General features: G+C 39.3%; 1 protein-coding gene across 4 annotated transcripts in view; it reads left to right on the top strand.

Moving 5' to 3' along the window:
- The first annotated feature begins 16,116 nt into the window (after window positions 1-16,116).
- Window positions 16,117-23,573, top strand: part of LOC135155988 (polypyrimidine tract-binding protein 1-like) — a 31,780-nt gene continuing 24,323 nt past the window's right edge. For all 4 annotated transcript variants that reach the window (XM_064106704.1, XM_064106703.1, XM_064106702.1 and 1 more), the window contains exons 1-2: window positions 16,117-16,265; window positions 19,244-19,390. In XM_064106704.1, coding sequence (XP_063962774.1) covers window positions 16,245-16,265; window positions 19,244-19,390 — 168 coding nt within the window. In that variant the 5' untranslated portion in view covers window positions 16,117-16,244. The remainder of the gene's footprint in view (window positions 16,266-19,243; window positions 19,391-23,573) is intronic.

Below are 23,573 nucleotides of genomic sequence, written 5' to 3'. Positions count from 1 at the left end.
GGAGTATAAATATTGTATTATCTGGCTGATGTAAGGGGGGGGGTAGTAATAAGCGTTTTCTGACAGTTGCACCTTATTCCTCAAATAGAGCTTGATATTTATGTCAAATGAGGCATAATAATTGCTAAATATTTGAATGGAAGTACATAAATCTTGAATGCATTCGAGGGGTATCCCTTGTCTTGATGCAAGGGTCCAGGTCCATTCCACCTTCTTCCAGCATGACGGACATGCGCCCTTCTGCTGCCAGAAATCTCCCGTGTTTGTGAAGGTTTGATGGAGCAGCCAAAAATAGCATCAATTTGGAATGCTGCGATATGTGTATGTTTGTCGAAGTGAAAGTTGACAAACAGAGGATGATATGTAAGAGTGGTTTTGAGTGCGGCAGATCCTGCCATGATTCTATTGGGCATTCTAGCAAACATCTCCAAGGCCGATGGGGGAAAATCGTTATCTGACCCGTCCGAACTTTAGAGAGCGGTTGGGTGTGGGAGAGAATGAAGACCGGTCAGATATTGGTTCTTGTAAGTTAATGTTCTGGTACTCGAATAGTCCATGTAGGAGACCATTTCTTTTTTTTTCCTGGAAATGACGGGAGATTTTCGTTGAGTATTGTTTGAACCTCTAGAATGATCAATAACATTTATTGTATTTTAGTAGTAGTCCCACATGTACATTGCCATGTTTGCAAAAGATGCATGATGCTATGATCCACCAATTCTCGGAGACCTCATCAGGCTCTTTTTTTTTTTTTAAATAATAAATCTGTCCTCGTAGGGATTGTCAGTTTTCGCCGCAATATACTTCAAGCACAGCAATTCAACATAATGTAGGCCAAAGGTCATGAATGCATATAGTGGATCGCATTTGATTAAGCTCAATTATTTACCAATTTTGAGTCGGTGCTCACTAGACTCCGCAGGACCTTGTATGCAAAATTGATATGCCTTGCAAAGCAATAGAAATTAACATCTCCCGTTCTCTTGTGTAGCTATGCATAAATGCATGTACATTCCTCCCTGATAACATAGTTACTTGCAGTTTTTTGCCAAGGGGATTTCTTTTGGGAAATTCGTGTCGCATGAATACTGTGAATGGTTGTATTGGTTTGCCAGAACCACCCGGTGGCCTTAGACCATTGTTCGAGTTGAAGCCAAGAAAATGATCCATGCTGTATGTATTATGCTGTAGTATTCCTTCATATGTAATCCAGTCATCTCCCCCTCCCCACCCCACCCCTCGGCAAACAAACAGTGAGGTGAAGTCGTTTCCATATACTCTCCAACGTTCCTTCTCGCCTATTGAATCGTATCGACCTCGAGGGCAAGCGGACTGACCCCGCCGCCACAATTTTCGTAGTTGCGGCAGGCAGGCGAGAGCTCGTGTGGCACGGCACGGCTGCGGGTTGTACTCGACCCACAATGCCGCGCAGGTGCAGAAACCACGATGTACAATGGGACCCCGGGGACACGTAACAAAAGACGAACGTTGCCAGACTAGTGGGATAATGTAGTTGCGGTATGAGGCAAGATTGGCTGTTTATTCCTCATTCATACCCTCTTTCATAATCATTCTCCTCTATATAATTGGTCAGTTTACTGACGAGATACGCAATATGATAAGCAGAGCCGTCTTTGGTGTATACATATGTTAACGAATGGATTTATGATAGATGGAATGCGCTTGAGGATATTGTAAGGATAGTATTTTCCCTTTAGAACTAGAAATGTTAGTATGCAGAGTATCTGGACAAGGGTTTGAATTTATTTAAAATTAAGGTGATTAATTTATTGCTATTAAAGTGCAACAAAAAAATTTACAAAAGATTTATGGTAATTTATCCATCCCATGAATGCATCACAAATTGGAATGTGTAGAAAAATGTAAAGTTCATATACTGGTACATACCCTGGTGCATGTACACCCCCCTCTCTCTATTTATCTCTTTTTTTTTGTTCTCTGTCTTTCTCATCTTTTTCACTCCTCTCCTTTATCTTTCTCTCGCTCTGTCTCAATTTCTTATTTCCTCTCCTCTCTCTCTCTCTCCATCTGTCATGTATGCCTTGATTCTTAGGCCTATCTGTCCCTCTATCTTTCTTCCCCCTTTTCCTTTCTGTCTGTCTGTCTGTTTCTATGCCCCTCTGATGTTGTCATCGTTTTGTCTGTCTCTTGTCCTCTCCCTCTCTCTCTGCTCCTCTCCCTCTCTCTGCTCCTCTCCCTCTCTCTCTGCATGTTTCTGTCATAATCTATCTTTCATTTCTCTATCTCCCTCTTCTTAAAGTCTTTTCTTCCATCCATCACTCCATCACTTCCCCTATAAGTGCGTGACACTGCGCACTTTATCCGCTTTCCCCATACCCCACAACTCCCCTGCCCGTTTTAAACGCACCCATCACTCACCCTCGTTTATTTCATGTTCCACGGTTTAAGCCGAACATTCGGATGCTGTGATATAGCATTACATGCCGCTGCGATGCGCTTTTCAATATTCACCTCACACCCCGCCTTCAGGGATGTACATTGCACTCCTTCGTATGTTGGTAGGTGTTGTGTCAGCTTTCTGTTCCTTGAGTGAAGACTCAGAACTTAAATTGATCACACTTCCTCGTTCAACATTCTAATTTCTAAATTTTTATAGATTTCCAACAGAAAAATCATGCTTTAGTTTACATTTGATAGCATTACTGAGAGTAAAATCAACAATGTTCATGGACATAGATAACACTTGATAGGTTTCTTCTATTAATAAAAAGTCATTTTGTATTGAAATATTCATCAGATCTATGTGAGACTTATTTTAAAGTAGCTTTATGACAGAAATCTTTCTGCTGCTATTATATTAAATGTAAACATTTAAGAATATTCACAATTTGGGAATTAGAAAGGGTCTTTTTTAAAGTATATAAGTTCAATTTCCCTCCTAGATTAATAGATAATGATAAATGATTTATGCATGTTGTGTTTATAACACATTGTTTCACAAATTTCTTTTTATGGATTGCCTTATGTAGAAGAATAAAAAAAGCCATGGCATAATATTGTCTTTAAAAGAAACAAGAAAATACGTAAAAAGATCACAATCACAGTAAATGGATCTTCACATTACATTATGCCAGATTGAGCTGTATTGGATTTGTGTGTATTATTCAATGCCTATTGCTAAAGGTAAAACCATAAATGTATAAATTCAACAAAAACTCCATAATTTTCTCACTTATCCATCCTTGCATCTGATATGGATACTGCATTTTGGGGATCCTCATGTGTTGATTCGATACAGTGTTTATAAAGAATCCTGAAATTCAATCTCGTGTTTATCTGAAGATCTTTGCGGCAAAAAGCCACCTGGATAATTTTCAAATGCATGGTACGATTAGATTACGCGGCTAGCCAGCTACCTTAGACAAACTCAAGTGCAAGGAATATGTTAGTTTCTCAGCGTCCTTCTCAGCTCTGTTAGTGTTTCGTGTCTTTTCTAATGAAAGAAGAGTTCTGACAAGATTATCTTAATGTAGCGGAAGGTTTTATTGATAACTCATTTACATGAAGAGATACTTTATAGTTAACTTGCCTTAATTTGAATATGTTATTCTTTTACAACTAGTGGATAATTTCACCATCCATGCATATTTTTTATCATAGAAGACAACATTCACAGTCATTCTGAACAGGTTATGTTTATAGTGGAATGTTGATGACCAATGATAATGATTTAATTCTTCCAAAAGCCATGCTGGTGAAAAATGGTTTATTGTAATTTCCACAGACTTTGTACAGGGACAAGCTGGTTCCAGTAGCCAATGGGTTAATCACAACCTAAATCATGGACTTCTTGATCCTCTATCTCAAGTAAATATAATAAAGGAATAACTTGGATTACTTTGCAGATTGGTTTGTACATGAGTTGATTGATTTCTTTGAATGGCCCTAAGACCTGGTCCCACTGGCCGACGTACACAAATCGTACTCATAACAGATACAGCGGACAAGCAATATTTCGGGTTGGCTCCATTCGTTTTCATCCGCTCCAGACGATGGACAAAATGGGTGAAGAATGAAATCAGTGGACGGATGCTTGATGGATATAGAGCGTATGAATCATGTATGCAAAGAGTACACAATGGATACATAATGTTTTACAGCGGATAGCAAGATTCTTAAATGTTTTACATCCTCTCTGCATCTGTAAGTGCAGTGGGACCAAGCCTTTAAGAAGTAAATAAAGTGATTACAATGAGTGGTGTCATGAATGGCTCATTAACATAAAATAGACAGAGGATTCTAGTTATTGCTCCTGTTGCTTCTGCAGCCTACGAGCGAGCGCAAAGCACCACCGTGTGTGATGACGCCACGTTCAAGAGCAGTTGATTCCTGAGTAAATCGTGGCAGCCTTGGGAAGGTCGTTATTAATGAAAAGGGTGGCGACAGTTTCCATGGATTTTCATTAGCTTGATGAGGGAGATGGGGGAGGGAGGGGAGGGGGCGGTTGGAGGAGAGAATATAGGTGGCGATGACGAGGCAGGTGTTCTGTGGAGAAGCAGGATGAGGAGGCAAGAGTGGGGGGGGGGGCAGGGAGATGGAGAGATGGAGAGTTTCTTGTCTTCTGTCTGTTTGTGTGTGTGTCTCTCTCTTTCTGTCAACTTCTCTCACTTTGTGCCCCCCCCTTCCTCTGGGAGCAAGGTGAGGGTGGTGCTAAAATGATGCTAGAAGATATTTAGTAAAGGAAAATGGTTTGAATGGGGGAAGTGTACTTGTAAGGATGTTCAGAAGAGAGATGGAAAGAGAGAAAGAGGGGCAGGGGCATCACAGAGAGAATGGATGGGTGTGGAGGGGGGGGGGGGTGGATGATGAGACTGATGGTGATGAAGAGAGAGATACAACTATATCAAATTGTGATAATGTTTCAGCTGATATGTAACAAGATGAATGGATGTATAAAGTCCAAACTGTCCACTTTCGTAACTTGTACAATGCGCAAGAGTTTCTAAAAGTAAATTTTTAATGCTTTTTGATAACATGATGAATAACTTTACAATTAATTTAGCACATTTGATTTTTCATCAATATTTCTATTTAATCTCAGCTAAATCCTTAGGCTTAAAGTGATGTTAGATCACTGATGTTAGATTGAAAAACTAGTTTTGACCTTTAGAAGGGTTTGACTACAGCACTGAAACACAATGATATCTTGCCGCAGTATGAATTCTGATGATATAGAACAAACCATCATCTTTTTTTACCCATGATATATATGTATCTGAAACAAGGCTCCTCGTTTAAGAATAAAGCACTCTGCAAATGTCATATTCTTGAGAATGCTCCTATTATCTACGATGCAAAGACTCCCATATCCATCTCCCTGCGATATCGCAAGCAATATCTTTAACCTAAATCACCTGGCTTTACAGTCTTTGAAGCTCAAAGTTTTGGGGCAGCAACGGAGGCGAAAGCCTAATTTAAGCATGATTACCTCCGACAAACCATTACCTGTGCCCCTTTCTAAAGAGCTCTGCTCTTTCCACGATCAAAATCAAAGGGGAGAGGTCGAGAAGTGGAAAAAAAAGTGTTCGTCGATTTTAAAAGCCGGGGAGGGAAGAAAAGTAGGATGTTTTGCTTGAGTGCGTGCTCAAGCATCCAAAGCAGCTCTTAACATTTTTAGCAGTCTCATTTTGAAGCAGGCAAAATTGGTGTATGTTTCGTTGAACCCAGTTAAAATGCAGAACGTTCGTGCCTGTGTCGTCTTGTTCTGGGGCCACAAAAGCATGTTTCCTGGAGATACATGGAGATGTTATGACTCCAGGTTTTCACTGAAGCACATTCATGTTTTTGTTTCTGCCATTATGAAAAAAAAAGGAACCAGTCATTGTGACCTTTTATTTTTCACTGGTTGTTTGTCTTGTATTTCCATGCATCTCTTACACTCTCAGTTTCTCATATTTGTATTCTTAATTCTGCAGCGTCTAGATCTTAACTGCTTTCGTAATTGGATCGGAAAGAAATTTATGTCAAGGTGTCGCATGTTCTCTTCACCAGTGCATGGTGCACTGAAAGAATGTGGGACTTGTTAAACCAAGCCGGTATTAGCTTTAGGGTCAGTGACTTTGGGTTTTGTTGAAGTTGACCTTGGTCTATGTACGGGACTGAAGGCAAAGAGAATCGTTTCCCCTCGCCTCATTGGATTACGGCTCTTGTTTTGGAGACTGTTTGAAAGGGATTTGGTCTGGGGTTACAAGGTTTGGGAGAGAAGAATGAAATTGGGGAAGGAAGAGAAGAATAGGTTTTCATTACCTGAGGCTTATTGAACGAGACATTGGCTCACATTGGCATTGGGAATATTTACTATTTTGTCCAAGAATGCCTCGATTGTAGGTGTCTGGACTTTCGGCTGTGTCTCAAAAATTTAGGTCCCCAGGAAGTTTGTGTGAGAAAGTAAAACAAACAATAGAAAAAAATAATATAGAGTGAGGTATAAGCAGGGCCCTGGGAACATTTTTTTTTACAGGAGGTGCTGATGTAAATTTGACACGCAAAAAAGGGATTTCACTACAAAATGAAGTAATTTTCATCATATTAGTCCATTTTGCCACACCTACCAAAATTCCAGGGGGTGCTTCCTATGATAAATGATACATGCAGCACCCCCTCAGGAAAATATTGAGGGTGTTTCAGTACCCCCAACACCCCAGGGCCATGGGTATGAGGCCTACATATGTATTTGTGAATCTTTTATTATTTTCAACAAAAGAAAATAACTTCTTAGACATAGACCTATATGTCATAGAAACAAAAGCTTACTTTGCTTCTGTGAGAAATATGGTCTGCATATTTTTCTTTATTATTAACTTCAATATTTTGTCTGATTTTTGTTTAAGAACTATTTGCTTCGTTTGTTCTGCAGGCTGATACTTTGAAAACTTGATCATTACTGCAGTTTGAACAACACTTAAAAAAGGAAGCCTGTTCGTGGTGAACTGTTTCTCATCGCAGTATTTGTCAGGACTCAGGCGCATCGCCTAGTAGGGTCATTTGGGTAACGGAAAGGATGTGTCGCATTTGATTTGATGAAAGTTCTTGTACAGTATAATTTGAAGGCAGGTATGGTTGGTGAACAGCCTGCCTGGATTGGTCGGCTCATGTTAGGATGGAAGCTGTTTGACGCATGAATCATTTTCGGAGGTGATATTCGTCGAAAGTTTGTCTTTATGGTATGGTCTTAAAGTGGCAGTTTTCAATCCTCAGTTGCGTGCATTTGAAAGATGCTTCACTGCAATGGTCGGATCATGCTGAGGATGTCCATGCGAATGCCATTGATCAGTGAGATTGCGTGTTTAATATCATGCACACTGTCACTTAAGCAAGACTTAGGTTGCACTTAAGTCCTTTGAAACACCACCCTGGATAACTTGAATCCAGGATTTCATTAGTGTCTTTAAAAGGAAATCACAAGTGATTCATGTGAGGATCCCAGTGCTTTTAATAATGATTCCATGGTTTATCAAATATAGACCTAGGACTATGACACATGGCTTACAACTGAGGTAGATGGAAGTTTGGTAAAGGTTAAGTAAATGTTTGATGTTCAAGTTGGTTCTGTGGTGAGTTTTAAAGTTGAGATTTATATCAATGATAAGATGTATCTACCTGTTATGCTACTTTTAAACTTTAAACTGGCTACCCAAAGACATTTACTCTAATCTTCATGGGTTGTAGGCCTATATAGTGTTAAGTTTAAGTCTTTTGGGTGTAAGGTATGAAGTTAATATTTAATATTTAGGGATATAGGGTTAGGTTTGGTTTTGGGTTGGGGATTAAGCTTTTCAGTGAAACTTTACAGTTATAGGCCTATAGGGTTCTTTTAAGTGTGATGATGGGATATGTTAAGAGGTATGTACAGAGGACTGATGTTGGTTGAGCAGTAAACGTAGGGTATTGACCGCGGGGCAAGTGCCATCGGTACGTGCATCGCAGGAGACATCCCCAGGCTTCCCTTCTCCCGTAGGGCACCCCCTTTGGTCACGTCTTGGAACAGGCACGTTTGGAGATAATGGCAGAATGAATATGACAGTCATCGGTAGATGGATGGTAAAGCCTGCTTGCTAATGTAAGCATTAATCATAGCTATAAAGCAGCTTGGTGTAGGTCCTATTCACACTTGTATTTGACTCTTGCATATTACCATCCAAACTTATCTAAAGTACAAACGTACTAAGGATTTACGCCTGAAGTTCATTCTGAAGAAGTGTGTATTTAAAGGATACTTTGGGTATATGTCCTCAGATTGAATTGAAGTTTTTTTTTTTTTGCATTTTAAAGTGCCCAATATGGTGTAGCTGAAGTGTAGAAATGCAATTACAATTGCAACAAAAAATGATACCTGATTGATTAATAAACATGTGTAGAATTTATTTCACCCCTGTTTTCAATAATTCTCCTATGTTATTTGATTAGGCATTTTTATTAAAGGGTAAAAAAAAAGTTCTAGATTATATAGAATACCCCCACCCCCTAAAAAAAAATAGAAAGGGAAGTGAAAGCTTACCAAACAGTTTAATTTTCTTGATTGTGACAATAGAGAGTTTTTTATGTAATGAAAAATAAATGATATACATTGGCACAGCTGTTACAGCCTAGGTTGCATGGGTAGGAAGAGATCTTGCTTACGAAATCAGTGAGTAGATTAATTAATGAAATGATTCCAATCCATGGACCTTCATTAGCTAAACCTAATCTTCTCTCTCTCAGGAGCAATATTGATGTTTGGACAGGACAATCTTGCAAACTGATTCCTCTTTACTCGTGAAACCCTTGTTCACATTTCTATCCGACATTCTTGCTGCCTAGAGAAATAGCCAGAATGCATAAATCATCAACCTTGCCAGGACGATATCCCTGGACGATATCCCTGGGTTTATTTCCAATTCGTCTAATGCCAGTTCGTCCAATTGCCAACTCGTCTACTGTCATTTGGTCTACCATCAGTTCGTCCACTCACCACATGGTCTACTTTCATTTTAATAGTCTAATGCCATTCCGTCTAATAACCAGTTGGTCCAATGGCCATGTAGTCCATATACAATTTGGTCTAATTGGACAAAGTGTTAAATGGTGTGAAATTAATGAAAATAAAATTTTCTTACATTTGGTAATCTTAGGGATCCGCTAGGAAGCTCTTTGCCTAAAAGTAAATTTTGGTAGATTAAATCACAATGCCAAGTCTGAACGCAGCTGGCTTAACTGAAGATAATGACAGATTGGTGACTATTCCCCGTATGAACGCAAGTGATCGACCTGGCATGAGATAAGTTGGTAGGAAGTCCTTAGTGTGAACGTACCCGACAGTACTTGGTATGAGTTAGGACAGGAGTGATAATCTCTATGACATGGAGGGGAAAGTATGCCTACCTCAGAAGTGGAATTAAAGAGCGTCATTTGATTCAAACTATCTCACTTAAATAAATTTTCTTGGATGAGATATTGAGATCTGTGTAAGACAAAGTATTAATATTCATATGATAGTCTTATTGGGATTGCTACTGTGAATGGATGTTGCATGGTGAGATAAAGAGAAAGGAAAGCTGATAGAGAGAGAAAGAGAGAGAGAGAGGGGGAGGGAGATGGGGGGGGGGGGTGGTTGAGAAAAGGAGAGAGATCGCAGTGATCAGGGAGAATAATAACCATTCAATTGAATAAAACGATGACTGACTGGTTAGCTTCTGGTACATGTTGCATCGTGATCACATCAATCTTTTGAATTGGAACTTACACAGCAACAACCGATTGTGGTTTAGCATTCAATTAATGTGTGGTTTGTTGCTAATATCAGTGACCTTTAATACACTGATAGGTCTACATGTATGTAAACCCACTCATTATCAAACGCAGAAACTTGGTGTGCAAAAGACAATGCATAGAATGCAGAGTGCAAAAGGGTTAAAGAAGAACATTGAAGCATACAGAACTACCATTGTGCTTGAGTGCTATTTTGAGATGGTTGAAGAGGGGGAAATGAGCAGAAAGGGGCGTGAGGGCAGAGGAGAGAAGGGGGAGAGGAGGGGAAAGAGGGGGAGATGGATTGGTCAGGAGGGGGTGAGGGAGAAGGGAGGGGGCCTCCAGATAAGGACCATGGATGAAACCAATCATTGTGACCTTTCATGGACGAAGATAAGTGATTGGTTGAGCATCTCCCCTTCAGGAATCGCCATTATCCAAGCTGGTACCAGTGCTCCTACCGGACGAACATTTATCATATTGAAATGGATGGATTTACGGAGCGTATCCGGAGGAGAGCGGAATCGGAGAGGGGCTCTGAAAGACTGGGGATTGAGATAGATAATGGCAAGTTAAACTGTCATGCATCACCGGGCCCACTCTGGCAACTTAATTGGAATGGGGGAGATTAAGTGTACCTAATTTACTAATGATGTTTGGTTGCCTTGACGACGGGACCTGCCAACGATGAATATTTGATGTGCCGGCGCGATACCTGGCTGGATATTCCAATCATAAACACGAGCGATCGGGTGCCGCCACCGCCACGCACCGGTCGATGGCGATGCTTCGCTGATGGCTAGGGGTCGTTGAGATACGCTTGACTGTCACGTTTTCATTAGGCCAATAAAACCTGAGTGTGTGCTCTCTGCGCTGTCAAGAGCCAATAAGGACGTATGAACGGTTCCATACTGGCAGGAGCTTTGCATGATGTCAAACTTTCTTAGAAATCACTTCTAGCAAGATGAGTTGAGTTTGCAATTATATCAGAGGGTTCCAATCTGTTTATGTTCTGCCCAAGCAACTTCAATGTATACACATCAGAATCAAAAGAGGGGCGGGCAGGGAGTACAGAAAGTTTGATTTTTTTTTAAATTGGAAATTTAAAGTACAATTTTTTTCATCAGTTATAGCAATCTCAATCTTTACATTTTTTTTTTCTCTAGCTTTTTTTTGGGGGAATGTACATGTATGATGATTATATTTCTTTTGTGAAGCATTTGCAATGAAAATCACTGAAAGATGAAAAAGGGGGAAAATACGATACTAATAGCTAGGAATGGAAAAGCTTTTTAAATTTTCTTTTTCAAAATAAAAATTTCACCAATATATCAATTTATATGTCATCAGAAAATCATATAGGATAAGACCTCTTAAAGAGGAGGAAAATAGGAAATTAACAACTCATCTGAAACTTGCAAAAATTTGGACTCTCAGAAGTATTCCTCACCCTATCCATGACCTTTGGGAAAAGAAAATTTCAAACCATGTTCCTGAAATTATATTAATTTGAGGCTACCATACCTCACCTCGGACACACTGTACCAGCCATACGGTGTCTGCCGTCATTGTCTTGGATGGGCAACCAAGCGTCTCTCTGGCTTGGAGGGAGAAACGATATTGCCATTCTCGCTTGAATCGGCAGCTCAGTCCCTCCACCCCAGGGGTCGGTGACGAAGATGAAAATGATTCCTTTTCTTTATATTTGGTCTTGATACCTGATTTTCTTTCTTTCTTCCTTCAAGTAATTGCTTGAAGTTATTGGATATCTTTAGAGGAGGGGGCGGGGGAGGGGGTGGTTGGTTAAAGAAGGAGATGTTTCAGGGAAGATAACAACTCAAAAGGTTTTATTTCATTCCCCCCCAAAAAAATGAGAGAAAAAGAGAAAATGTTTAACTTACCATGTGTAAAGTAAGTATTACCAAGTTTTAGGGGAGTTGACATTTATGGCCAAATTGACCGCCAAGGTTGTGCTCAATAATAAAGAAGTATGTTATAATATTTGCATGAAATAAACGTAAAGATACATACAGAAAGAGAGATAAAGAGAGAGAGAGAGAAAAGGGAGGAAGGGGAAGAGGGAGGAAGGGGAAGAGGGGTAAAGAGAGAAATGCTTGGGAGTACTTGAAGTTGAAAGGAAAGGAAGGAAAATGATGAGAAAAGAAGAATAGGAACGGAGGAGAAGAGGGAAAAGATGGATTTGGCAAAATAACACTATCCATTTCCGACATCCCGGCCATAGACCAGGGTCCAATTAGGAATGGCAAGGTGCGGAATACCATCCCCAGTTGGCTTGCTGCTCATGAAATATGAAAACGCCTGACAAATCCCTCAATCTTCTCAACACAAACAAACTTTACAACACGTCATGTTGTATTAGCTTCCACTCTATTAGACCGTCATGTTGGGGTGTGATTCATTCAGATCCTTATCCCTTTCTTCCCGCTCTAATTTTCTCTTTCTTTCTTTTCCTTTCCTCATTCTCTTCATAATCTTCTCTTCTTTATCTGTCTTTCTCTTTGATCTGCGCTCAATATTCTTTAGTCTTTTCTTCCTTTTTCTTTTTTGCTGCTTCGTAGTGCTTCTGGCTGCTTCTTTCCCATTTATCTATCTACCTACCTACCTGTTTATCTATATATCTTTCTATCTATCTATCTGTCTATCTATCCATACATCCATCTATCTATCTATCTCCTACTCTATCTCTTCTAACTCATTCCCTGCTTCTCCCAATGCCTGTACATTTTGCCTCTTGTGGTTATTTCCCTCTTTTGATCTACCTTTTGATGTGTGCTATCTACTGCTGATGTTGAAGAACTCACCAAAATGGGTATATGGGACTGAATAGAATATCATAATGGGCATTATGTCAATTAACCAGATCTGTTTTATTACAATCAGAGTAATGTACATACATCACACATTCTTCAAGGAGAAGGAAGATGATTCTTAAAATGATGAAAGAAATGACCCCACTCATCCATATCCTATGCAGTTGGAAAAAATATGACAAATACAAGTATTGTTTAAAATTTTTATAGTGGAAAATGTGTTACATCCAAGAGATGCATACGTTACGTCGTTCAAGTTTTTTTTATAAACAGTTTTACAAGTTTATATTTCATTCATAACACACCTTTCATTCTGATAAGCGCATATGTGATTGCTACTTACACATACATGTATACACTGCACTTGCTAAGGTATTATACATGCAAGTATTCATACTACTATATTCCTCAGCTAAACCAAACATCTCCCATAAGATATTCTCTTGATCCCATTGTGTACACTACATAGTGAATCTCAAATATGGACTTTAGCCAACCACTCGTACATTAGATATTAGTGTGTAGAGACAGGCAAGGCAAAGCAAATCATCAATTTTTTTCCCTCTTTCATTTTCCCCTTTTTTATGTGCCTTTGGCACCATGACACCACCATAGCATCTGATTGATTAGTGTCTCGCAGGTGAAGATCAACCCCAAGTGTCGTCTGCATGCAACAGCCTCAGATATTAGTCTCTAACTTCAGTCCACTTCTCCTATGCCCCTTTTTGCTCCTTCTAGTCCCACCTGTCTGAAATTGTGTAGACTGCATCGGGATTATTCCGTCTAGAATTTACAACACAATCTTGTAGATTAACCAAGGCGCTTTATGAAGTTGCTGCACAATTTTCCTCCTCTCTAATAAAGAAAATGTTCATATGGAATTCATCTCTAAATTTTCATTTGCAGAAGGCTCGACTATATTTACACATTTTCAATTAAGCTAATAACTTGCTAATTGGATTGAGGCATAGCAATTCGATTGCAATTGAACTGGAGTCTATTGGTTCAGCTTGGATGGTTATTTGATTAAGAAGTATTGCAATTCACTTCAATACCAAGGTAATCCTTCTGTTATCAATTGAATTTACCTTTTATTGATCTGACATTGTGCGTATAGATTGGGTGTGAATACCGAGAAAAGGATGCATATATGGTCATTACTGTTAGTAATGGGGAGACCGTGATGTGGGGACAAATTTGTGCTTCGTCTCAAATTGATCTGGTGGGTGTTTCATAAAGCTGTTCGTAAGTCAAGAGCGACTTTAAGAACGACTGATGATCCTTTCTTGTGGTAAATGGTACACACCATTGGCGATGGTTTAGCGCGTAAGAAAGGGTCACCAGTCGTTCTTAAAGTCGCTCTTAACTTACGAACAGCTTTATGAAACGGCCCCCAGGTCTTCAAATTGGCAATGTTTGGGTAAAAAAAGTAAATTAGCATCCTGCCACTCTTGAAGTCATTCCTCAACCCATCAGAATGAATGGTGCTTTGAAGAATTTCTTTGATTAAAGATCTCACTTGCCCCGTGCCTTTCAGAGAGGAATCACCCTGCGAGCTTGTGTTGCCGTGTAGAGGGTTTTAATGGGCAAACTTACATTTAATTCGGTCATCATTCACCAAGACATCGTTCACTGCCCGGGCATCGATCAATTCTTATGTACTGAAGCTCTTCCTTCGTTTCCTAATCTACCCTTAGGTCTCTATCGTGCTGCATGGTTGAGTAATGATTGAGGCTTGAATTCTTTGATGTTTCATTCTTTTTGTTGATCTGAGGGTTGTATTTGATCGTGACAATATATGTTCTTATATATTCATAAAATATATATTGTCTTTCCAAGTTTTTCATACTTGTAAATAAATATAGAACGCGGGAAGTGTTCCTCAATGAAGAAAATACGACATAGTTTGTGACATACTACAATTACTTTACACTTTTGCAGATGTAATACCACATAATTTGTTGTATTTGTAATTAAAACTTTTATTGCTGCAGAGTGACCTTCACATTTTCCCTTTACTCCCATCTAGTCTCCTCCCTTTCTCTTTCTCTCTCCTCTCTCTCTCTTTCTCACCCTCTCCATCTCTCTTCTTCTCTCTCCCCCACTCTCACTCTTTCTCCCTCGTACAACTTGTGAATGAATCCTGCGTGTGGGTGCTAATTTCATCTGCGAATTACGCCCGGAGTGGTTTTTACTAAGTTACAGCTGTGTTTGTTATTTCCGCATCGAGTTGAGCATTATGCAAATGAGCACGGTCGGCATTATCCCCCCATCCCCGATTAGCCCACCTTGGAATTCCCATTAGTGAAATTCCAAATGTTACCGGTTTACACAATCGATCCTCGTTTGAATGGAGCGAACATCACCCAACATGACCACATGGGGCAGTGGGAACGTACGAGTGTCTCTCCACCACGGTGGAGTTTATCCAAGCTGTTGTGTCTCTGAATCGTATGTTTGTGTCGTTTGTTCCCGGCCTGTTTGCTGAGCCTGTGAGTGTGGTTGCCATAGCCTCTGTACACAAGCAGCAGAGCCGCATTGATTTTTGGGGGTCGGGTTTCAGGAGAAATATGTCGACGACATTATACCCCTTGTTCCAAGAGCAATATGCGCTTTTCTAAGCTCTGTCGTGCCCCATAAACTCACCCACATCAACTGTTCTTTTTAGCGATTTCAATTTGGTGTTGTGGGTTTTGGGCGGGAAAATGTGATATGTCGTGAGAAGTGGGCTATTAGAACGATTGATATTTGATCTCGATGCCAAAATGAGGAATAGATATCTGATCGACCGACCTATATCTGGGAGATTCTTTGATTCGTTTAGGATAGGAATGTGTGTGAGGCAAATAGTAAAGCTGACTACACTGGCTCAATTTATGTACAGATGTTATTGAAATTGAATTGAAAACAAAAAATAAAAGGAATTTAGAAATGACACAGTTTTAATATGAAAAACTATAAAATGGTGAGCAAAATCAAGCATGAAATTTATCTTGGAAAAATATTAGTAATCTAGTTTCATCCTCGCTTCCAAGGGGCTGGTGGAGGGAGTTGGGATTTTCATACCGATTATATGTGTACAACTTTAATCCAAAGGAGGGGGGGGGGGTAATGTGCCCCATGAGCCTCCCCTTTCTTGATCCATGCCTTGACATGAATAATTATGACGATGAACATGATCATCGGCACGTTTCTGATGGCATATGTGCTTGTTCATTATCATTTTCTTCTCGCTAATCCCCATTTCAGCATACATGTTCATATGAGTAGATAAAACACTGGATGATATATTGAAAGCCACTGTGAAATGCATTGAATCGGATGTTTGTTAATAGACCATGGTGCAGAGCCGCAGACGTGTAATGAACCCTAATTGTGTATGAATGAAAAAAATGAGAATGAATTATTTCAGAGTCACCTTTTCCAATACATTTTAAGCATTTAGTCGTCTCTATACACTGATTTCCCCATTAACGATCTCCCATTTTTTTCTTTCTTCTTTCCCCTTTGCGACTACAGGTAAAAAGAGAAAACAGCGCGTCATCGCCTTCTCGGGTGGTCCACATACGTAATCTCGCCAACGAGGCTTTAGACGCCGACGTCCTAAGCCTTGCCCTACCTATCGGTCGTGTAACCAAGTATCTTATGCTCAAAGGCAAAAATCAGGTATGTGACCCAATATGGCTTGTTTTTATATTGCTTATTTAAGTGAAGAAGATGCAATATTTGTTTAATATTATGTTTTTTTCAAAGATATTCTATTCTAATTCAACCCAATAATCCCCCCCCAAAAAAAGAAAAAATCATGCAGATGAATAGCAGTCACCTCTCTATGTTAGGCACCTGCCTATAGTGACCCCACTAAAACCGATTCCCACCAAGTCACCTGTCTAAAAAGGTCATGCTGTGCATTTTCCATGAGTGGTCACTATACATGTAGATAGGTTTCACTATTATATGATGAAAAAGGTGCAAAAAAAAATGCTGACATTCCTGATCATAATTTCTGATTGAAAACTTGATTCTTCAAACAATACTGTAAAGGTGTTCCGTATGTTTATTGAAGTATTATCATCCAATCTAACATAACAATGGGAGAGAAATCCTTTTTCAGGGGTGTGGAAAACAAATCCATCAAAATGTATTGTGGAAAGTGTTGTTTGTGATCAGGTAATGTAATGAGGAGATATTGAAAAAGATAACTGTATTCAAGTTCTAGTTAATATCTTTCACTGCATTCAGAGGGGAAAAGGTGAAATGATGATATCACGGTGAGAAAAAAAAATGATGATCAATTTATTGACTTTTGAGGCATATTGTGGACGGATGTCAAAACAAGCTCCATTTGTTGGGTAGAAGTGCTTTTTTGTATAAATGAATAGTGACTCCATTATTGAGGCTCTGTAATTACTAACATGGCACGGGCAGAGAGAATAGAGGGAGGCGAGATGAAGCCTTTTGTCACGGTTGCCTTGCCAAGCTCTCCCAGCCAAGCCTTCCATTTGCCATGATCTGCTGCACGCCAGCACCAGGCAGCGACGCTCTCGGCCACGTACCACTCCCTCGTTGGTTGGCACGACGAGCAGTCTCGGAGATGCATCTTTGATAGGACTTGGCATTCAACCAGCATCCCATTGATAGCTCGAATAATCCACGCGGATAGGCAGCAACGTGTAGTGTGCCCTCAGGGACGAGTGAAGTACATGAGTGTATTTGATGTAACGAAAGTTGGCTAGGATCCTTGATTGACTTCGGGCGGCATCTCCTCTCAGGGATTGCTCCATCGATAGCTGCGTTGTCGGGAGACTCCCAGCTGCTTGTTTCTTCGCTATCTGGTGGATTTCCCCCGATACCTTGCTCACTTTGACATTGGATTGTGCGATCTGAAAAGCCTGAAGATGTTTGTGAATCCTGTAAGCTCATGAAATTGTCTAGAATCTTTTGAAAGTGATGTTTGTATGATGCGTACCCTGGGCGGGGAAAGAATGTGCTTTACTTGTCAATTGTTCGGAGTGATGATTGTTTACACACTGTTTGGTCTTGGGAGTTAACATGCGGTCTTCCTGTCCAGCGACCTCCTTATAATAATCTTATTGAAGAAAAGCTGTTTGACAAGGATTGCACGTAAAATCCATTATCATCATTTCCATTATATATGTGTTATTAATATTCATTATTCATGCTGCACTTATTTTGTATGTTTTTCAGATAATCTCCTTTTTGGGCATTTTCCCAACATCTGTTTCCTTCTCGCTCGCTTTCTCCATCTCTTTTTTTGGGGGGGATGGGTCAGCCTCTTTTTTCTTTTTCTTGATCACTTTTATTTTGCTTTATATAGTTTTCTCTTTTCCATTTCCCTCTTTTTAATGTTTTTAGTGTCGTTTTAATACTGTCCATCTATCTATCTGTCTGTCTGTCTGTCTGTTTGTATATCTATCTCGTCTATCTATCTTTTTGTTCTTTCTTGATTGCCTTTATGAAATATTTTCAAACAAATCTCTTCTCTGATCCATTTTCTCTTTTCCTCCCTCCCCTCCCATCCATCTTCCTCTGTCTCTTTCTATCTGAATGTTTATTCATCTGTGTGTGTCTCCATCTCTATGTCTTTCTCCCACTCTCTTTCTCTCTTGTTCTCTCTCTTCTCACTCTCTCATTCTCCTCCAGCTCCACCGTCCGTCACCTATACCTCAATCTCATAAAAAATCCAATCTTTCCTCATCAATTTTTGGAACCATATTGGTTCCGCTTGATTGCATCCATGACAGCGTGGTCGTGGTTGGTCTCTTCTCCGCATCGCACGCATCTGTTACATCTTGAGTTGTGTTGCACATTTGTGACTTGTTCCCCCAATCTTTTACTTTAGTCCCATCCATTCTCTTTGTTGTTGGTTGATTTCCTTTTTTTCTTCTAATATATCTCCTTTCTTTATTGTCCTATGACAAGTTTCAGTAATGCCTTATTCATTTATATCCAATATGCTGCAGTACGTGAATATTCTACCAGTCTGTGTAATTGTTCAAAGTTAACTCGGTGATAAAGAGTTGATTTCTCCCACATATGTTTTTCCGTTCAATCAGCTGAGAATGGATGATAACGTGAAGTGATCTCTTCAATTTATTAAGTTACAATGCGTCATCATTATCTTCAGTACACAGAAAGTTAAGTGCATGAACTCTATGAATTACAACTATCAAATGGCCCATCAGCTTCTTATGAACTTCAATAGAGTGGTGTGTTGCACAGACTAGGAAAAGCATATGGCGCATGTTGCACACCCAGGAGAGGTTCTTAACCACTTTGAAATTGGGTTTAGATGGAGTAGTCCATTTATTCTTAGTATTTTGTAGACCTCTGATAGTGTTAGTTGTGGAACATAAAGCAAATAATCACCAATGAGACAATGAGAACACCTATTACTTCAAAAGCGATCTGAGATCTTCCACTTCTTGACAGCATGGTTTGAAGTGATATTGTACCATTCCTTCATCATCGCTAATTAGAATTGATTTATCTCCAGAAGATAACCTTGATCTGCTAGGATTTATGCTACAAAACTATGACTTTTTGTTTTTTTTGCTCTGCATACATGCCAGTTACCTGCTACTGGTTTAATTGACGTATCACCTTTGACCTTTCATGTTCAGGCATTCCTCGAAATGGCAGACGAAGCAACGGCACAGACGTTTATCAACCATTACACACACATGCCCAGGAACGTCCACGGAAGACAGATCTACTGTCAGTTCTCAAAGCACAAGGAACTCAAAACCGACTTTGCCCACACGCAACAGGTGAGAACCACAGCCTCAACTCTTAGGTGTGAACGGGTCCAGTCTTTATAGGGGCAACTCTCAGGAAAATGGAATACCCGAATCACATCCGATATTTAAATTCATTCACGCCAAGAGACCCAGAAGCTTATGTTACACTTTTCAAATAGGTCCCCTAGGCCTACATCTTACCTTGATGACAATTTTTAGGAATCAGAGCTTAACCTGTTTAAAAGCCACGGTGCACTTTGAAGGACACGACACATGTCATGATCTACGTCTGATCGACTGAGAACAATGCACTTGTAACAGATTGTGAGAGTTCTTTTAAAGTCTTGAAGATCGAATGGGTAACATTTAGATGGTCAGTCTTGAAAGTTATGACTTGACATCACAACAACAACAGAAGTGCATTATTTGCAATAGGGTTCATACCATCATTCGGTCTCGTTAAAATTGATTACAATATCTCTGTGGGATTTTTCAGTCTGCACCATCACAATGAATAAAGATATTGTTAGCACTCTATTGAAATTGGGCTTAAGTTATGAGCTTGTTGTCATGCCAATCTTTCTGAATTTTTTTTGTTATGGGATGAGGTGTATGATAAAAGGCATAATCTGGGCTTACATTCATTTTGGTAAATGACATAAAGTAGAGCATTAAGTAGTGATTTTTTAAAGACTTTACAACAGTGCACTGTCTCTCCCTTGTCTGGACCTTGAAATAGAAAAGGTTTTATCTGCTTTGCTTTAAAAAAAAGTCTCCAATATTTACAGAAATGATAGAGAATCCAGCTGCAGGTCACACACTTTTATGAAGAAGAATACCCCATTCTTAATAGAGGACAAATTCACTATATAGAGATTAAAAAAAAAAAACCTCTCTTTTCATTTGGTACAATTGAATGGTTTTGTTTTCAATACAGAACATTGTCCGAGTTGAAGGATTTTTACTTTGTAGGTCATTTTGCATTACATAACTTTTACATAGATCTACCCTTCACTTAACATCTACCCTATTTGGATAATGCCAAAGAGTTGCAAGCACCTCGCCAGGATTAAGAATTTATTAGTCTGTAGCAGGACTCTTGCAGTTCTACAGTATATTCCTCTGGCCTCACATCAAAAGTTTCTGTACTTTTATACTGAAAATATCCCTGCAACCCTGAAAGAATGATAAAAGTTCTAATTATTCTGAAAATTATTCATTAATTTGTGTGTATCTTGGGGTCGTTCAATTCAATTCTAAAGAAGCAAATGGCAAGACATTTTGTGTGATGGGACTGATGTGAAAATAACCTTGATGCATGATTAGATTTAACTTTAGAAGAGGTGATCCTCTTAGCGCAGTAACCCTTTGGAAAATAATTGTCCAGTTACCTTGCATGTAAGTCTTGCATGGTAAAAAAAATAAGACTCTTATGGAAGGAACAATAGTAAAGTCATTTGTCAGAAGCTTAAGTTGTTTCAAGGTATAGCTTAGTATGGCTGTGCTAGGAGTCCCCAAATGATGACAATAGAGCATTTTTAGCTCCCCACGGTTCAGCCACCTATGGTTTGGATAAAGAAAAAGGTGTCTATAAATTATCTCTGGGTGTAAATGAGAGTGTTTTTACACTGGAACATATTTGAAATTGAAATTGCAAATTATTATGGAATGTGATAGTGATATTTGGATTTATGTATTGTGATTGCTCGTGCATAATGTGTTCTCATGCCCCCCCCCCCAAAAAAAAAAGAGAGAAATATCCTGTGCGGAAAGAAAATTAAGTTCACGCAATGCTTCCAAAGTCAGGTGTGTATAGAGCAAGTTGAAGTTCTCTTTTGATAAGTCCCCTTTATTGTCGTTAACAATACAGAGTCTCTAAATGTTGTGATTCTGCTACTTGATTTGAAAAATGTGACTCAAGGCGATACATCTAGACTAGGGGCTATTAGTTTATCCAATGCTGATTTGAGTGGATGTGTGCCAAAATACCATCATAAACACTAAAATAGAATGGTAGTATATATATATTTTTTTACAATGACTAATTGAATATGCTCTCGTGTGAAAACACTCTTATAGAAGGTAGAGGCATGTTATGAAGCCTTGAGACATTGGTTTTAATGTGGGGGGGGGGGCATTACATTACATACAGAATGCAGTTCAGTACACTGTGCAACTGGGCTTGGAGGTACTTTTCTCTTTTTTTTTTTTGCACCTTTTCATGCATGCCTTGTTAAAATTTCTGGGAGCTTTTTTTATTTTGAGAGTCATTATGGCATGTCTATGTAGCATTGCCTTGATACATTTTACATTTTTCCTCTCTCATTAAATTGTTTATTATTCCTGTTTTCCTCGTCCGTCCATCCTCAGAAGCACTGAGTAGAGGAGGACAATCGATCTGTAATCTCGTAGAATTCATATCAGTGTAAAAGCATCCTTAAAATTCATGTTTATTGGTCCAAAAATAGACCAAGGAAATAGAATCCGAGACAAGTGACATAGGTGGAGTCATTTCAAAGAAATATTGTATGTATGTAGTCTTATGTAGCTGTTGTGAAAAAAATACAACGGGGAAATAATTGCTTTTATTTAAAGCGTTGTCCCAGATTTAAACTAGAGTCTTCTTCTTCCTTCATACTTTGTTTTATCTTTAATTTCTGCACAATAACTATGAACTTTGTATCTTCATTGACATGATCTTTAACTGTTATTTCACTTTTGTTTCTCTTCCCTTATTTTCGTTTTTATCTCTCCCCTGTCCCTGTTTACTCTCTGTCTATCTGTCTGTGAATCTGTCTTTTCCACTTCTTGTCACTTACCTGTGTTTCCTTCTCTTAATTTCTGACATGATTTCCCCACCCTAATCGTCTAATCCCATTCCCCTTCTCCCTTTCTCCCCCCCCCCCTTCCCCCTTTTTTCTTCCCCCTTTACCCTTCCATTCACCCCTCTCCCCTTTTTCCCATCCCGTCCCCCCTTCTGCCAGCTCCTCTTCCACCCCTCCCTTCATTCTGTCATTCTATCACTTATCTCAAACTATCTCTTTAAATATCTTTTTTATACAAAATCATTATTTTATGTGCCCATGAACACATGCTACCTTTCTCTTGACAATTTTTCTGTAAACCATTGCTCATAATGCCCATTGCCCCCCCCCCCCTGATACCTCCTCTACACCTCATCTACTCCGTTTGCACCCCTGTCATCAATCATCACATACCTACAATATGTTCATCATCTTTCCATTTCATTGACTATTCTTTTTCTGTTACCATAAAACAACTTAAAAATCAATCTTGCAAACAATGTAATCTCGATGTTGTTCCATTTGATGTGTAACTGGCTTCAAACTCATTTTCCCACGCCATTGCCTTCCTTTTATGCGGAAAATTAAAAATCCCCCAACCTTGCTCCTTTTTCCTGAAAAACCCATAACAATGGAATTGTTTGGTGACTGTATGTACTACTTCACTCATTTTTGTTGTAAAAATCCTCAATCTTCCATGCTACTGCTATTTTCTATTCATGCCCGCTTCCTTCTCATATCCCATTTGTCTTTGTATGGCTGCTTGGGAATTTATGTTGCATTTTTTTCTTTGCTTGAATCGGTTACCCATGGTTTCTTTCTATATGAATCTCCCTTTTCCTCTGTTTCCTCTCTCTCACTCACGTCCTCTTTCTTTCTCTTGGTTTTCCACCATTTTTTTCTTGCTGACCCTGCTTTTGTGCGATCCTGCCCTCTGCACCTTATCAACAATTGTACGGGAACACTCCACGCTCCTGTATGTTTGTTCGATGTTGGAACCACCTATACCACACAATGGTTTCATGTTCTCATCCACGCCGAAATTTCTGTGCTTAACACCGTGCACCTACCAACCTGTAACTCTAATCAATGTTGGTTTTTATGTTGCCACCCGCCCCACTCCACTGAATATGATTTCACGGTTCTACCTTTCAAAAATTAACTTTTTACTGATGTTTGTCCTTTTTCTGTTTTCTGTTTTGGTTTTTCTCTGGCTTATACTAATGCTGCTTCACTGCATGGAAACTGTGATTCCCTCATTTCTGTTTTTGAATTCTGTCAATTTCAATGTTCCACAATCTACACAAATTCAATGTTTCTTGACTTTGTGTTGTGTTGTATTTTTGATGACTGTATTAAAATATGTGCTTTCACAATATATCATGTTTATTTCATCCATTTTACATTGT

Source organism: Lytechinus pictus, chromosome 11 (assembly GCF_037042905.1).
Source record: "Lytechinus pictus isolate F3 Inbred chromosome 11, Lp3.0, whole genome shotgun sequence".
Taxonomy (NCBI): Eukaryota; Metazoa; Echinodermata; class Echinoidea; order Temnopleuroida; family Toxopneustidae; genus Lytechinus; species Lytechinus pictus.
The sequence above is the reverse complement of the archived record's forward strand: the minus strand, read 5'-3'. Positions and strand labels throughout refer to the sequence as shown.